The 18,192-nt window shown below is 36.4% G+C and overlaps 1 protein-coding gene across 6 annotated transcripts in view; it reads left to right on the top strand.

The window, feature by feature from the left end:
* KCNN2 (potassium calcium-activated channel subfamily N member 2) overlaps positions 1-17,837 on the top strand; it is a 70,277-nt gene extending 52,440 nt beyond the window's left edge. For all 6 annotated transcript variants that reach the window (XM_058826897.1, XM_058826896.1, XM_058826899.1 and 3 more), the window contains 4 exons: positions 8,600-8,710; positions 11,088-11,215; positions 15,696-15,765; positions 17,508-17,837. In XM_058826897.1, the coding sequence (XP_058682880.1) occupies positions 8,600-8,710; positions 11,088-11,215; positions 15,696-15,765; positions 17,508-17,795 (597 nt within the window). In that variant the 3' untranslated portion in view covers positions 17,796-17,837. The remainder of the gene's footprint in view (positions 1-8,599; positions 8,711-11,087; positions 11,216-15,695; positions 15,766-17,507) is intronic.
* Positions 17,838-18,192: the final 355 nt, after the last annotated feature.

Here is an 18,192-nt window from a genome sequence, read left to right as displayed (position 1 = left end):
GCAGTCATTGTGTACAATCTGGCTTTAGGGACAATAGTTTTTATTAGTTCCAATGGTGAATCAAAAATTAATAAGATCTCCTTTTAAATCTTCTCATGCCGAAGGTTTTAATGTCCTTTGGATGTCTGCATTTTTTTCTAAACAATCACAGTTTCTTTCCTATGAGTCACTAACAAAGTGACGAGGATGAGGTATTTCTGTTGTAAGAACAAAGGACTCTTCATCTAAGGCTTAATTGTGATGTTTGTGGAAGTGATAATTGTAGGCAGCCTGGTCTTAACCAACAAATACAGAGAACTAACTAAAAGAGGAACATGGCACTTAGAGTGGCAGTTTCTAACTGTCTTATTTTTTGTTGGTAGCAAAATCCTAACTGTATTATTTTTGAAATTTAATGGTTGCTAGATTGTAAGAAAAAGAGGTGAAGAACAAGTAGATTCTAACTGCATAATTAACATTGTCTGCATGTCTCCAGGGATGAATCCTGAAAAAGAGAAAAATAAGGTAAACATCAGATTTGATCAAATATGAAAATTATTTTATAGATCTTTATGGATAATGTAGGAAAAGCTCATAAATTATTGTGCATAATAATGTCTAAAACATTGTGTGATTTTATAAAAACTTTTGTTTAATTGTGTAGTGTGTTGGAGAAACATGACCATTTATAAAATACAGAAATGTACTTTGAATTACACTCTAAAATCTGAAAAGATACAATCAAGTCTAGTTAGAGCACTGTGGTCAATAGTTCTGTGGATAAGAGTATATTTCAAACATCTAGAACACTACTCAGTTTTTACTTCTCTGGGAGTACAGAAAATATGAAAAGTTTTTAGTGTGAATTGATATAATCTTGTGTCCATGTCTCAGATATGTGTTAGAATATAATTCAGTTGATTCTTATAATTCAGTAATAAACATAAGTGACATCAGGATTTAGAAAATATCATGTTTGTTCCTTCTAGCATAATACAACCTAAGTAGACAATGTATTGAGCAGAAATTTCATATGGAGAAGACAGTTAATGATGCCTGCATTCTTAAGGATAAAGCTTTTAAAAGTTGGGCTGCTGTGAAATTTTCCAGCTCCTCTACTATTGTTGTTACAACACAACAAATTGCAAAAAGGGAAACTTTTGTAGGGAATAAAGGTAGTTTGGGATTATTTTATGTCTGTGGCTTGTTGGAACAAAATTTGTAGCTGAAGTAAAGAGTCATAAATTATCAAAAACAAGTTGAGAAGCTTCAAAACATGATCCCTTAAGTAATGCTTCAGAGGACACCAGTCTGAAAGGTATGAGAATGGCAGATGTTCTACTCCATGTGAGTAACTCCATTTTCAAAACTAGAAAAATTAAGAGAAAAAGCTTGTTCAGAAGGTCTTTAGTTTGTACTAGTAGAGCAGGGAAGTGTTTGAAGTGTCAGAGGACACAGGAACTGTTTCCCACTTACGTCTAATTATGGATGCATTTCAGTAAATTCAAAGCAGTTGTCTCATGCTGTCGTTGTTTCCATAGGTGTGACGGGAGATGATGACTGTTGCAGCAAAACTTCTTTGTTCTGAGAAAATGTAATTTCATTTGTAATTTCAATAACCTTACAGAATACTGCTGATACAGCAGTTTTCACATACTTTTACACATATTCTCATGAAACGTTTGTATTTACAGCACAGGTGAAGAACAAGAACATCACTGGTAGCTTTCATCCTGAATTGTTAAAGTGATATTTCCCATCAGCTTTATAGGCTGTTAAGCCTGCTCATTTAATGAAATTGCACTTCAACCCTTGTCCAAAAATAAGTCCTTTATGCATTTTGGAATAAACTGTCCAGGGTTGTTTTAGCTGTTATAACTACTGAAGGTTTACCAGAAACCCAGTCACCAGGGCATATTCAATTGTCAGGCTTTTATCAGTTAACACATATATATATATAAGTCTTTTATAGGTTTCCCTGTAGGAGAGACATTGTCTTCATGTAATAAATCATTATGTCCTGTGCTTTCCCAGATGTCTCTCCTAGTACCCAGCTTTCATTTCTCAAGAAGTTTACCTCACCCTCACTTATGACAAGCCATTCTTACGTGTAACAGTATTTAATCAATTTCACATTTATATATAACATGTAATGGTCTTCATAATTTTTTTTGGAACATTGCTAAAAACATTTTGGACTAATTAGAAGCAAACAAACCTGGTCATCTTCTCTTATATATATCAGAAGTTTAAATGTTGCAGTAAAATTCTAGATGTGATGCAGACAAACTCCAATGAAGACAGTAGTAGACAGGAAAATATTGAATACGTGAAAGTATAAATAATACAAAGCTATTTTAGGTCACCCTTTTGGCTGAGACAGCACAGTTGTTGTCCTATTATCCATCTTATTTAATTTCAGTCTTTCAAGGTTATGCATCTCTCCCTGTAAACAGTGACAAATGCAAACCCACATTTATACAGCATCATTTCCCTAGCCTCTTTCTGTCTTGTTTTGGAGAGGTTTGGTTTTTTTTCACTTCAAGCAACATTTTTTTTTAAATTTTTTTCCCCTTTCCCTGGTGGTCATGTATGTCCACCTTTGAGACAGCCAAATGAACAAAATGCCTGTTTAAATTCTTACAGGATTTTCATTTTATGCAGAGCAGCAGGAGGAATGTTGTGCCTTTTCTGGTGCAGAGCTAAATTTCCCACCAGAACCATATGTCTGCAAAGCGCACCTTCTCTCTCCCTCAGTGGATCCCAAGGGAAGTGAGCAAGAAATGTGGCAACTGCCTTCTTTCAGCTACAGGCAAGTATAGCAGGACATTTTTGTGACATCTACACCACTAAAGATTGCACTTCACTTCCAGTCCAGTAAACCAAAGATGCCAGGTGACTTTCAATAGAGACATTGATACATAGTGTTGCTTCTCTTCTCACCAATAACACCCTCCGGGTGGTTGCAGGAGCAGCTCGATTCACTGTTGTCTTGTAAAGGTATTTGAAAACCTTATCAAAAAAAAAGAACCAAGTGACAATGCCAGAGGCATCTACTTAGAGGACTACAGGGTTTCTCTACTGACCAAATGCTGCTTTCAGTTCTAACTGAAAAAAAAGCAGCCAGAGCCAAGCTTTAGTTGCTTTAGATAAACCCTTCGTTGAGGAGTTGAAAGCACTTCTCTGGCTATCAGTAAAACTGGGTCTTGGACGAGAACGTTAGATGTGCATGCTGGACTGCACTTAAAGTCTGAGCCCTTCAGACTGAGTTTTGCAATCACTGTTTGCAGCACTGTGAACCTTCAGCCTTAGCACTTGTGAGCAGTAGTAAAGGCATGGTCATGATCCAGATTCCATAGCCACGTTTTCATTGTGTGCTGTGGGAAACACCAGTTTTTTCCCTGCAGCTGCCATGGCTGTGTCAGCTGTATTTTACTGTAGTGTAAAACTCTCTGTAGTAACTTTTGGTTAGTCAGCTTTGCTATGGTGATTCTGCTGATACCAGCAGAAAGCTCAGTGTGTGTTGCATAAGTGAAGAGGACAGAGGATTGTGATTGGACTGTAAAAGGCATCTCAGCTCGTATGTTGTGAGTATATTGATGAATAACTTTGACTAGGAAGAAAAAGGCAAAGTCAGGTCTGGTATGATATGCACACTAAAACTGGGTAATACAGACCTACCACCTTTATTAATTCTGATTTATATTCCTGTAGCCCTTCAGGACTCCTGATCCTGTCAATACGAGTACTGTATAAAGAAAATAGAAATATATAGTCTAAATTACTGAAGAGTTATCCATTCCCATAGAGCAATTAGAATGGAAAACAAGGAGGAATTATGTAGGATCAGAACAAGTGATCTTGGCATGCCAGAGTCTGTTGTACCTTCACTGGTTTTGCTAGGCTTCATAGTAAGTAAAAGCCTAAACAAAGAAGGAGAAGGTTTTAAAAGAAAACTATATATTAGATTTATATGTTTCTAGGGAGCTTTTACTAAGTAAATAGATGATGCAAAGGATCTTGTCTGAAAGAGCTTATTAGAGCTGAAATCCATGAGGAGTCACAAAATATTGCGACTGAGGGCAAATGTTCTGTATATGATGCTGTAGAGAAGGGACTACATCAACACAGAGCAGAATAACATTCTAAGAATGACAGGCAAAGAAAATAACCTTTGAAGCAGTCTCTAAGGCGTCTAAGACATAGTTTACTTTGTTAAAGCAGTTGAAAGGAGGCTTGCAGTAATTCAGAACTAAGTGCCAAGAGGAGGAACTTTGCAGAAGATAGGGAAAGTTGCAATTTTTGATGGCCTGAAAGTAAAGTGAAAGACATCACAAAGTAATAGTCATTCTTTTTTCTGAGGGTCATGTTTAAAAATTTTGTTCAGTTGCTAAATTTAAAGTATAATTTAAAATACACTTAATTTCATCTTTCTTCTCTTTCCCTTTTCAAAGAGCACAGGCTTGACATCAATGCCTGGTGACATAATTTTTCCCCCCTCAATTTAATCCATCCTTCCATTCAATTTTTTACGGAGTATCAATCATCATTTATGTAACAGAGAAAATTATAATCCTACTAGTGTTTAACAACTGCCTAACTATATATGAGTAAAATGCCAACATACACTTCCACTTACATTTCTATCAAAGAAACTCACTTTCTAGGCATCAAAGAGGACTAGAGAGGAAAATGGCTTTCACAGACTGTTGCATGCCTGCCCGAGCATTTGAACTTTAGGTGTCATTCTTTGTCCTTAACAGGAATAGCATATTTAGAATTAAAGATACAAAGAGTGTCCTTAAGTTGTTTGCAGTCACATCAAATTGTTTTCATAAGGGACAACAGCTAAATAGATTGTCAATCAAAGTGAGTTCTGTCCTGTGTAAATGGTGGTGAGCCTAATGCTAAAGGTTGAACTGCTCATAAATGCAAATTCTACATCAGCATCAGAGATCTGATGCCACTGTGAAGTCCAGAGTTTTTTGATTTGCTCAGCTGAAAGACTGGATATATTTATTTTCAGACTTCTTACTTTTACTGTAGACTAATGTGCTACACTTCATATCAAGCAAGAAATACTGTGCATTCAGGATGAAGTTCATCTTCTCTTCCTTGCAAACAGGAAATAGGCGTTGCTCAGCTCATCACCTAATCTTGCCTGTTCTTAAATCTGTGATCTTTAGGGGCTTCTCATGCTTTACTAGATAATTTCATTCATTCAGCTTGTACATTCTTTCAGGAAAATAGAAGAATTCAGGTACATCAGCTTTTAAAATGGGTGGTTGCTGGCAAATGCTTGATCATAGTGTACTTGAACACCATCAAATTAATGGATGATTAATTCTGTTATTACCTGTTTCCACTAAGTGGAGCAAATGAACAATGTAGTCAGACCTTAGTCTTGGCTTATCAATTTGCTTACACTGCATGTGTTGTAATAATTTCTGTCCTAAGTGCCCTTAAAATCAGGCTGCTTACCAAGCCAAAACACACTGCAAGAGCTCTGTAATGCAGGAGATGGCCAGGCAGCTGATTAAGGAGTGTGAATTCCAGATAGAATTGATATGTGCTTTGATACCTGAAAATTCCTGCTATTTCATTTTCTTCATCTTACATATAATTCTCCTGAACAAGAGCTTGAAGCAATAATTTATTATTTACTTCAAAACTAGATTAAAATAATGATGTTGAAGGTTATAAAATGCAGTAATCAAACTTATGACTTGGTAGAATTTTTTCTCTAGAAAATGCCTCCTGCAGTTGAAATAATCATTAGTATATTTACTTAGTTTGGGTAATTTTAATAAGCAAGTAGCTGATGCATTATGTAGTATTGATATAACAAACTGGGCATATAAGATGACCTACTGATTTTTCTATGAATCAGCATATTCAAAAAACATGGCAAGCATCATACACACAACCACTACTATTTTTTAAAGTAACCATGTTGCTTCCATTTAATTTCTGTAACTTTGAATCAATCTCAGTTTATTAGTACTTTTAAGGATGTTGAGCTCTCTAGGGGAGCCATGTAATACTACAGGTTGCTGTAACATAAAATATTAATTACATAAATATTAATATTAGGAATTTTAGTCTGTCTTAAGCTGCTATGAGTGATTTTTTTTTCCCTTCATAGTACTGTGAAATGTAAACATGCAGGTAGTATAATACTTCCTACTTCTGTAGAAATACTAAAAGAGCTCATGTTCATGTCCTGAGATCCCATCATATACCACAAAACCGAGAGGTTTAAACTGGATCTAGAGAACCTTGCCATCACAATAAGCTGTTCTGGAGATGAGGAAGATAGCTGTGCATACGCACCATAGAGGTGGTTGTCACAGCTTGCCACTGACAGTATTGCAATGCTGCAGGCAGTATATTTTATATGAGACATTAAACTCCCTCTTACGACAGCATTTGGCCCTTACAGGTGCTGTGCCACATTGAAAAAGCATGGGACTTAATTACAAACGCTGGAATGATTTTGCCTCAAACCAAACTCTTTTGTCTACCACCATTCCTCTAGCCTTTTTGAGGGGTATTGGGAAAGAGCTTCTAGTATTTCTCTCCCCCAGTAAATTGGCTTAAACAGGTGTTTTGTGCCAGTGGGGTCTGTATTAATAAGCTCATTTCCATCTTAGATTTCTTGCTGAGAGCAGGCAGAACTCCGGTTATGTCATTAAATCAACATCTGGCCCTGGTTTTCCTGACATACTGAACCAAAAATGTCTACTTTTATCTTCATTTCCTTGCTATTATATGGGGTAATTTATTTGCCTACAGAGAAGTCTTCTGCATATTTGCATTTCCCTTGAAAGGAAGAAGACCTAAAGAGGACTTTTTCTGTTTTCTGGGGAGATAGGACATGTTAGAGCACCTTCTGCCTTGTCCTCTTTTCAGAAGGCCCGTGGGCTTCTGAAGTGCTTAGCCTTAAGCTGTGTGGGCTGTATTCTTCTTTTTTAACTGTTAATGGGGTCTGGAAAAGTAAAAGAATTTTTAGCACTGTTTTGATTCATGGAGAGAGCAAAACTTCAAGTAAATTCCCATGGACTTCCATCATCACAAGACTAGACAACAGAAGAATAGAGAATAGGAAAAGCTTAGTATTGAGGACAGGAAAGAAGCAGGAAATGCAGCAAAATTATGAGGGACTCATTTGAAAGAATGCTGAGAGCTGTTGAGGATGGAAGATGAGAACTAATTGCGGAAAATGAGGTGCTTGAGAGGAATTGGATGGGTTTCTTGGAACAATCTACCAGGGAAATGGAGAAATTATTAATTGAAGGCTTTCACAGAATTCATTGTGTGCTTCAGTAAGTACACAGAGAGACAAGATCCAGATTTTTAAGGAAATATGGAAAAGGGGCTTCCAGTGAGTCAATTTATTTTGCAGTCTCTATGTGTTTATTTGATGGATTTTGTATTTTGAAATTTTTACTGAATTTTCTGGAGAGGGTAAGGCAGTTACAGATACGGGGCATAGAGAATAAATTTATGGAAGAAATACGGAATTAATAGAAGAAAGCTCTCTGAAAGAAAATGTATTAAGCTTCAATGAGAAACAATGAGAGAAGATTTTATTTTTGAGAGGAACTGACGCAAGTGCCACAAGAACTAGATTGGAATGAACCTGCAAATTAAACATAGCCTCATGTATTTAATGAGATATTTATACTTTTTTGTAAAGGAACTGTAAAAATTTGTTTATCAAAACAAAATACTAAGGTAGCAGAATTTATAAATTATTTAAAGGAAATTATATCTCTAGATGTGTATAATTGACACTGCTTATTATCTGTCTCATTTTAGCCTCCTTACTGCTTCACCTGCCCCTTATAGAAACATGTAAATTTGTGATGCTGATAAAGGCACTGTCATTCCCAAGAGGCAGGCACCTTCTGGAATTAGCCTGTTGTGCACATGCATGTTCATGTATATACATGCATGTGCACACGTATCTACAGCACAAATTAGAAAATTGGTATTTTCTCCCTCCAAGATTTGAAGGCATGGTCCTGTGTATGTGTTCTATTTTATATGGTAATAAGATAAGCAGAAATAATATAGGAAAAATCACTGGCAGACTCAGAACAATAGGGAAATATACTAAAGTGAATAAATATTAATGTTACTATTATTTTTAGGCCCTACAGAAAATCCTAAGAAACTTTTTTTTGTGTGTGTGTGTGTGTGCTAAATACTAATCAAACTTATTTCTTCTTTGGCAGTTGCTATAACCTTGAGAAAATTTTTACGAACAGGGTACTCTGTAACTAACATTCTTGGCTTAAAAAGTTGTTTTTATAGACCCCTTTGTTTATGCATTATAAATGGTATGTGTTCAAATTTTCAACCCCTGAAGGAAAAAAATAAGCATAACATTTAAATGATGCCGTTAACTAATTATTTTTGTGCCTTGACAGTTTGCCAGCCTGTAAATGATGACTTTTCATAATACTCTGAAATGAAATAGCTGTAGCATGTTCACTGTGTACCTGGGATGAACCACCCCATGCCTGCCATACTTCTACAGGAAAGGAGAAACTTTCTCTAAAATCTCAGCAAAATGCAGTAGTAACATCTAGGGGGTTTCTTTTATTGTTTTCAGGGTGCTGGGTGCACTGCACTGGTGGTAGCTGTGGTGGCAAGGAAGTTAGAACTTACCAAAGCTGAAAAACATGTGCATAATTTCATGATGGACACCCAGCTAACTAAAAGAGTAAGTCACACTTTATATTCGCATCTGAAAAGGAATACTGTATATTAATTTATTTCTGCATTTGCTTTTAAGTAGTGTCCTGCTTGGTACCCTTGTTGAACTTTATCATGGGTGTTATTTTGCAAGATTAGAAATTGAATGCCTTGAGTTTTTCTCTAAATTGAGGGCAGCTGCAAGTTGTCAGCAAACTTTAAGGATTTGAATATTGTATAGAGGGTCCTAGTAACTGGAAGGTATTTGGTGTTAATTAGTTAACAGTCTAGTTTCACAGCAGTTAAGTGCTGTGAAACTAGGCTATTGTATTAAACCAAAAGCTCTTGTGTGGCTTATGAAAACTTTTTTTTTGTAGCTAAAGTAGGTGAAATGATAGATAAAAAAAAAATTTCAAGCTGTGAGAGATATTCTTAAGTAAACAACATATTCAGGATTTGTGAGTGAGGCAGTCTTTCCAACTGCTTGTCATACACAATGGTTTATTTAACGGCACACAGTACTGAAGGACCCTGAAAGATGTTTGTATATATTATTTTTAGAAGAGACTATTTTTTTTACAAAATAGAAATCATTGGTATTTGTAGAAATATTTTAAACGAAAAGAAAATGCAGCAACCAAGGCAATAGAAATCCTTTGCTGAAACAAACAGGTCAGTGTTGAGGGAACAAGAAAATGAGTAGTAGCTGTACAGTCCACTCAACTTGTTTAGTCTTTGTTACTGGAAAGAACCAATGTGTAGACAAAGGTCCTTGTAATCACAATGGGAACTCAGCAGAGTTTCTCCTTACTTGAGGGTGCAGAGGGATGTCAGTGCCCGAGATGGAGACAGTAGTTCTGCTCCAGGTCAGGTGGAGGCTGGCTGCCCTGGCACAGCTCCATGCAGCACTGCACTGCCACAGGTCCTGTGCTGCAGAGAGCCCTGTCATACCCCCCATGTGCTGTGTTTCTCAGAACACTGCCCTGGCTATGCTGGCTCTCATTTCTGTGCTGCTCACCACTAACAGCCTGTATCTCCTCTAAGGAGTCACAATGAGGAAAGACTAAGGATGAGTGGGAAGACAGTTCTTATATAGGTACAAAGGGTGTCTGACAAGGTATCTTTCTGAGCTTGTTGATTTACATTCCTATTGTAGCCAGTTAAGGTCTTGTTGATACTAGACCACAGAAAACAATTTGTCCCTTCCTAACGCAGGTAATTTTCTAGTGGTATCTGACAGCTGAGCCCAAAATGTGCCTCAGAGATTGGCCAGATTTTGAGTCTGGTCTTTATTTATGCCTCTTGAAGTTTATTTTGTTCATCCATTCTTCATATAAATCTCAATGTTAGCCTAATATTTTATCTAAGTGGTGCTTTCATAGCTTCAAACTCCTGAAACTCAAAGCACGTGAAAAGTGAATCAGGCAAACAAATGCTAGATGCAAATCAAATCACAAATCCTGCAGATGCTGGGGAGCTTTCCTCACAGCCTGAAGATAGCCATACCTTGTGGAAATGCTACTTAGGGATTGTGAGGAGGTCACTAAACCATGGTTATGCTTTCAATGAAAACAGGACAAGGTTCTCCAACACTTAGCCAATCCAATCTCCAACGATCTTAGCCGTTTACTTAGCTCTGACCCTGCAGTTACTGGCGTGATGTAAGTTGGAGGGAGAGAAAATAAAGATGAATAATTATGACAATTTTTCTTTCCAAGTAACCTAGTCATTCAGCCATTAATCAACATTGCATTCAAATTATTTGTATGTTTTAAGCGTTCTTGAAAATTTTGTAGGGTTTAGTAAGAGAACTGTAGGTACTCTTAACTTCACATTTTATGGAAAGCCTCATTCAAAAAAAGTTTTTTAAATAGCACTCTGCCCACATTAATTGACAACATATTTTTTTCATCTTCTTGGAGAATGTTATTAAAAAAAAAAAAGAAAAATTAAAGGGAAAAAGTGCTCAAACAGCTCTGGAAGTTTAAAAGACTTAAATTGCTTAGAGAACTTAGTAGTGCTAACCATAGAACAAGAAAGAAAGAAAGAAATGTTATGGTCCTATTGAATTCCCCTAATTAACATACAGATAATGCATTAGTATTTTTTCACGGTAATTTATTTTGCCATAAACACAAAAGAGTTCCAACTTTTTGAAGAGGAAAAATTATTCTGGATGCAGAAAGATTTGATCCAAACATCACCTCTATATTAAAAGGAAACTGCTCTGCAGTCCCCTTAATCCAGTTGTTGATATCTTCCCTCAGTGCTGCAGCTTCATGAGGTACCCACTTCCCACAGTTAAGACAGCATTTCAAAAACTTTAGGAATAGTTAATAAGAGAAAAGTGAAAACATAACATAATACTACTTTTGTCAGCCTGGTGTTTTTCTTTTATTAAACAGGTGAAAAATGCAGCGGCCAATGTACTCAGGGAAACATGGTTAATTTATAAAAACACAAAGCTGGTTAAAAAAATTGACCATGCAAAAGTAAGGAAACATCAACGCAAATTCTTGCAAGCTATTCATCAGTAAGTACTATTTTGCTTTGTTTTTCCTCTCAAGGTGTTTTCTCTGTTAGTTTCCTTCTCTCTCAGTCACTCTTAGTCCCATCCTGCCCCCTCCCTCGTCTCCCCCCACCCTTCCCTTCATAGAAGATAAAATCTGGAGGTTGATTTTCTTTCAGAGTAAGACAAAGGTTTTACTGTATTACATGTATACAATAAAATAAAAAGGTACACTAACAGTTTATGCCATATAAACTGGTCAATATTTTTCAGAAGTGTCTCACGCTTCTTGAATTGTCTATGACTTTTTTTGTTTTTTGCCACTGTCTTTTGTTTTTATGCATTTGCTGCCAGGTAGAAAGATGCAAGCTACAATAGAAGAAGGAAATTAAAAAAAAAAATTCTTTGTATTAGATGCTTTAATATTTTAAAATCAGAATGATGTGACAGAAGACAATATGTATGTAGTGTTTAATGAAAAGAATATTCATCAAGTATCATTTCATGACCCACCAGCATTTAGTTGCCTCTTTCCACTGTATATTCTCAGTGCACAAGATCAAATGTTGGTATGTCATCTATGACCCCTGCCATCTGTTCTAGAAAATGGGAGTGTGTGCCAATAGTTGAGTCCATTGAACACCTCTGGCATTATTCAAGTGAGTTCTTCCCCTTTACTTGAGGGTTTGAAAACAAGCCTGAGACCTAAAACTGGTAGTAGGATTAGGCTGTGCCATGGTATTACCAAACTGCAAGTGTTCATCTAAAATTTACAGTATGTATTTGTCATAAAGCACATCCAAATGAGCAGAATTGCACAATGGTTACTATTCCTTGAATGCCATGGGAGGAAAAACCCCAGAGTTTTGTCCTCAGAAACCAGAATTCTTTTGAGGAACAGTCAGGATCTTCTTGTCTGTTCTATTTGTTATCCCCAGCCATCCTGAGGGAGCCATTTGTACAGCCGATGAAGATACTTCCCATGAGTTACAGGGGAAAAAGTAGATAAATTAAGTTTAATTTCAAACTGGTGGCTTAGGTCCATACCTGAGACAACTACTGAAGAGATGTGAGGGAAGCATCCATGATGAAAAGAGCATCTATGCAGTGTCTTGCAGGAGAGACAGGAAGGAAAGGCTGGGTTTATTCATTTCCTATTAGTAAATTTAGACTAACAATCATTCTCTCTCTCATAGCAATGTTTTAAAGCAGTAGGTAGCTAAGCTTAAGGTAAGAAATATTGTGTAAGCCTTGATTACTGCATTACACTTAGCAAACTTTCAAGATAAAATGTTACTGTGTCATTGTGGAAACACTTTGAGGAGTAAAAAGACAACAGAAGTTAAGGTGCTTTTATGTGTATATAAAAGGTGTATTTTTATATAGCAGTTTGGCCGTCCTGCTTAGCTTAAAGAACTGGGAGGTGGAGGGGAGTGGCAGGGGGTCTGGGGAGAGGATGGCATGTCATGTGCATCCTTGCTGGACTTGAATCCTTGATTGTAAAGGTTAACATTAACATTTTAACTTTACTATTTATTTTGTGTGTGTGTGTGTTTGTGTGTCTGTGTGTGTATGAGCACATATGTTCAGAAAAGAATCTAAAAAGCACAGCAGGCTCGATCTCCAGCTTTTTATATCACTTGAGCTCAGAAGAACTTCGCAGGATATAAAGTGTGTTCTGCCCCTCCCTTAAAAATTAATTAATCAGGTGGGGTGAAGAAGGTGGCATCAGTAATTTTTTTCTATATGTGTCAGCTAGATTGCACAGCTATCTTAATCATTTATCTTTTACCACTTTGCACTACAGGTCCAAAAACATTTGTATTCAGGAAAACAAACAAAAGATAATTTTTTCAATATACTGAAGAATGCACCATGGATGAAAACATTGCACTACGACTTTTCTTTCTTCCTGTAGCTGAATTGATGGATGCAAATTAATTTTTCATCCCTTTGCATCTTTGCCCTTTTTCTCAAGTGACTTACGGATACCTTTCCATAGTCTTAGTTTTGTTCGGTCCCCCTCCTTCACCTTCAAACCATTTCACTGGAGACAAAAATAAAAGGAGTGGCATTTCAGGGCCAGTTTTATAAAATAAACCAGACTAGATCATGATAACAGTCATGGCCACAGCTCTAAAATGTGTTCAGCTGGTCTGGGTGTTCTGTTTCTCATGCACACTAGAGAAGATGAAGGTGAAATTGTATAAAGCATGTTGTGTATTGTATAAATAAGAGAATCTACAGCGAATAATGAATGGTAAGGCTTGAAGATATTGCACATTCCTTTATCATGAATGCAAGTGAGTTAGACTCCTTCTGAGGCAGCTACTGATCAAAAGTTGCAACTCCCTAGGAGTTTCTACCTGCTGAATCGAGCCCACTGTGCCCATTTGGTTGTTTTAGTATATTTTACACTTTGTTTTCTTTTGTTTTGTCTTTTTTTCAACAAAATGAAAATAGAGCTCGGAAGTAAGTTGTATAAGCTGTTCCTTTCTAAACTTGCAGAATTTACCACTGTCTGCATGCAGAAAATAGAGTTTTTATTTGTGAACTTCAGTGGTCTGATTGCTGCCATGGAAACGTGATCCAGAATCATGATCTTTTTCTGTGATAAGTGAAGTTCATAAAATCCAAATTTTATCTTAATGAATTATACTATGAAAGTCTGTTGGTTTCCTTTAAATCCGGCTGCTGCAGCTAAAGACTTGCCATATCTGTACATACTTACAGCCTGTGGTAGGTGTTGGGTTGGTTACCATGAAGGCTTATCATGTTGGTGTCAAATGGTACTTGCACTGCTACAATAATAATGAACTTCCTGGAATTTTAAATTTAAAATACTGATTGTCAAACAGATGAGTCAATGAATCTTAAAAAAAAACAGAAAGCACATAGTTCTGCAAATTATTTGAGAGAATGGTCACCAAAACACTGGGGCTGTCATTCTCGAGTGAAATAATTTCCTTTGAATAATTATTCTGTTCTGACACTGTGATGATATAATTCTGTACCTCGGAGACTCCTTCATATTCTTTGCTTTAAAAAAACTCTGCCTTGTAGCCTCTGAAAACACTACTTCTACCGTCTGCGTTTATGTTGTGTTCTGAAAGAGGCTTCCAGGGAAAGAAGACCATATGACATTTCAGTAACAAGCTCCTGGAATGCCAGTTTTATATGATCAGTTCATTTCTGATAACAGAAATAACAGAGTTATTTCCACTTAAATTTTCAAGATATTTTTAAATGACATTTCACTCTCTACAACTTTCTTTCTCATACCTGTTAGCCTAGATATGAAAGGAAATGCTTGTGAACTAAAGAGATGAAAGAAACTTTCTAGTTTGGGAATACCTTCATTAAGGTTTTCTTTAAACTGGCTTTCTAATACCATCACTGAGAAATGGGCACTAGCAGCCCACCTATCACAAAATGCTGCCAAACTTAATTCTATTTGACATATTCTATTCTATTCTATCTAACCAAATTGTTATTTTGGTTGGCCCTTGGCACACTGGTAGACTGAAGTAGTATCTTATCACACACCTTGGTATCAAAACCCCATTTTCTGCTCTAGAACAGCCAGAAAAGTAATTGAAAATCCAAGCATGCATCTGTTACGAGATTTTGAGCAAATTAATCATACTTCAGGAAGAAATTGTCTGTTCGTGAAAGTCAAATCTACAAACCACTCCTCTAGCAGTTAATCTGGAAAACATGGGGTTTGTCTCAGGGAATATGTAAGAAGGGTCATATATCTTGCAAAAAATGTGCGTAACCAACAATAATGCAGATGGGTATTTGTCAAAGAAAAACATGTACCCTTGCTGTTCCTATCATAGTTTTTCAATGCTGTAGTTTAAATAGTGCTTTGAAAAAGAATGATGTAAATTTAAAATGTAATCATATTTAGATACACAAATTATCTAAGAAAACCAAATGTATTGGCAAGCATGTTGGTTATTTAGCTGCTGAACAGATGGAAGTTCTGTTTAAAGTAAGGAGAAACTCACTTATCACTGTATGTTCATCAGGTTCCAACACCTGCTAACCCAATCCATTTCCGACAGAACAGGGCTAATACCTGTATCTAGTCATGTAGGCATGGGAAGATTCTTGATTACTACAACAATAATGGCAAAAAACAGTTGTTCTATGTTTCTTCCTATATCTACTTGTCACGATACTGAGGCTTTGGGGAATGTTTTGGCTTTCTTTCATGTAGTCTGGATAAATTGTTATCTTCCTTTTTGAATTCAACTTCGACCATGGCAAATGGTATTCTCAAGGACATCACATTTCCCTGCTCTTTCCTTTTTTGCGGTGTTGAAGAAGCATGCTTCTCATTGTAGCAGGCACATGACTGATTCTGACTCTACACAAAGTAGTCAAGGCATTGTCCATGCAGTTATTTGCTCTCGTAAGTTTTGTGCATGCTCTCTAGAAATCCTAGTATGATGTCATACAAAAAAAAAAAAATCTGACTTAAAATTCCACTTTGTAGATTAAGAAGTGTAAAAATGGAACAAAGGAAACTGAATGATCAAGCCAACACTTTGGTGGACCTGGCAAAGGTTAGTAGGCGTTTACTGTTGTTTCAAGAGTTTTTAAGTGAGAATGTTATGCATTATATGTGCAAATATTGTTAACAAGGTTGTTATTTGTAGCAAATGAAAATACGTTTGTGTTTTGTGGTAGCAACTACTGAAAGAAACATCCTGATGAAAGTTTGAGTGTGCCATATTTATTTATTTTTCTGTACATTTGAAAAAGACTTCACAATTGAGAGGCTGATCCTGAGAGCTCCTGAGGTGACTGCGGTGGTCATGGTAAATGCTGAACTGTGAGTGGGCTGTAGTGGTGTAGTGCTGTGTAGTAAGAAGATTTGCCATGTGGTGATAGTGATTGTGCCATGATGGACCATAGTAAATAGCGTCTAGACTGAAGTTAGATGTTCTGCTTTCCTGGTCCTGTTGTCTTATGCAGCAGTAACTTTGGACAAGTCAATTTAGAGCTGCATTTATTTAAGTTTTATAATGAATAATAGCTGCCTACTTTACCAGTATATCATAAGGCTTTTAAAATCTTCTTTACACAATTTGAGTTGAGGTAAAAGAGGCTATTCAGTTATGAGCTGCTTGCTTATTGTTGCCAGAATTTTTCATAAATATATAATAACTAGAAAGCTAGAGATCTGACTGATAGCATTTTGGATTTCTCATTAGATCATAATACTTAACAGGTACTGTGAGCTTAATTTGAGGCTACAGTAGAAGCATTAATGGGCTCTTCCTAAGGGTTTCTTGTACACCTCTTCATTTAACTCAAAATCCTCCTCAATTTCAAGTGCATCAAAGCAAACATTAAACTCTACACTGTTCATTCCCCTCTTGCTTCACAGAACCACCTGATAACTTCAGGTGAAAATGCAATTCAGTCTAATGCTTCTGCAACTAATAAGGACTTTTAATATACTATTTTGCATAGACTACTTCACTTTCAAGGCTTATGCTAGCATCGTGAAACAGAAGGCAGAGCAATGGTTTATAACACACCTGATACTGAAGTGGTTTACAGTTCAGGCAGTCATTCAAATAATTTTCCTTTCCTTTGGATGGTTCATAAATTTCAGGCAGTTTTTGTACTGAATTACATCCAGTTTTAACTCTAGTTTAAATAACCTGAAGCCTCAGTTTATAAGAGGCAGACATTCAGCCATTATTTTTAACCAATTCCAAGTCTCCATGAAATTACACATTTCAGATTACATTTTTACTGAGCATTGTGTCATTTTAAAGTATATTCTATATATTTGCTGTAGTTAAACAGTGTTTTGTAGAGGCCAGATAGATTGGAGAGTGCAAAAGTAGAAAAGCATGCAGTTGAGTTTTTACTCCTTGCACTGCTTTAGAAAAACAATCCACTCAACTCCTCTTACTGCCAATTCAAGAAAATCCACTCAGTTTAAGCAGCAAGCTAGAGAACAACGTTTGTGCTTTTCTTAGAAGAAAGAAGATATTTAAAACCAGAATCAAGAACAGTTAAGGATGGACTACATAAGTACAGGCTTCAGTTCCCTGGTAGCTTACACTGACTGTTCAAAAAGCTTAGCCTGGAGCACTCCAAAGCACCCAAATTTCCAAATAAAGTCTGGTCTTTAATTGATTGTGAGTTTGATGTGTAAAGTGGTACTAAAAGGCATTACATTTCTGCTCAAGAAATCTAATAGAAATTTTAGTCTACTGTAATTGTAATGTACTTGTTACAATACCTGTAAGGTCTCTCTAAACCTTTACTTAAATCCTTCTACTTTCAGACTCAAAACATCATGTATGACATGATTTCTGACTTAAATGAACGAAGTGAAGATTTTGAGAAGAGAATTGTTACTCTGGAAACTAAACTGGAAACTTTAATTGGTAGCATTCAAGCTCTTCCTGGGCTGATTAGCCAGACAATCAGCCAGCAACAGAGGGAATTCCTCGAGGCTCAGATACAAAATTACGATAAGCATGTTGCCTACAGTGCTGAACGATCACGATCTTTGTCAAGAAGAAGGAGATCATCCTCCACAGCACCACCAACTTCATCAGAGAGTAGCTAGAAGAGAATAAGTTAACCGCAAAATAAAGACTTTTTGCCATCATATGGTCAATATTTTAGCTTTTATTGTAAAGCCCTATGGTTCTAGCCAGCGTTATCTGGGTTCTGATATCAGAATCCTGGAAACCTGAACACATTTTAGGCCAAAATGAGTGAAAACTCTTCTTTTTTCCCCCCTCCTCCTCTCAGATGCACAGTGAATGCACCTAGTATTGCTATATTAGATTGTTCTTCCTGTAATTTCACTTTTTATTCATGCACTTCAAACAAGCTTTACTACTACAATACATAATCTAATATAACAAATACGTTAATTTCTGCACATAGTTACCTGATTATTTTGACCTAACAACCAAAAAAAAATCACAATCAAAAGAACTAATTACGAACTTTTAAGA

The sequence above is a fragment of the Poecile atricapillus genome, chromosome Z (genome assembly GCF_030490865.1).
Source record: "Poecile atricapillus isolate bPoeAtr1 chromosome Z, bPoeAtr1.hap1, whole genome shotgun sequence".
In the NCBI taxonomy this organism is placed as follows: Eukaryota; Metazoa; Chordata; class Aves; order Passeriformes; family Paridae; genus Poecile; species Poecile atricapillus.
Note: the sequence above shows the minus strand (reverse complement) of the source record. Positions and strands in the feature narration are given on the sequence as shown.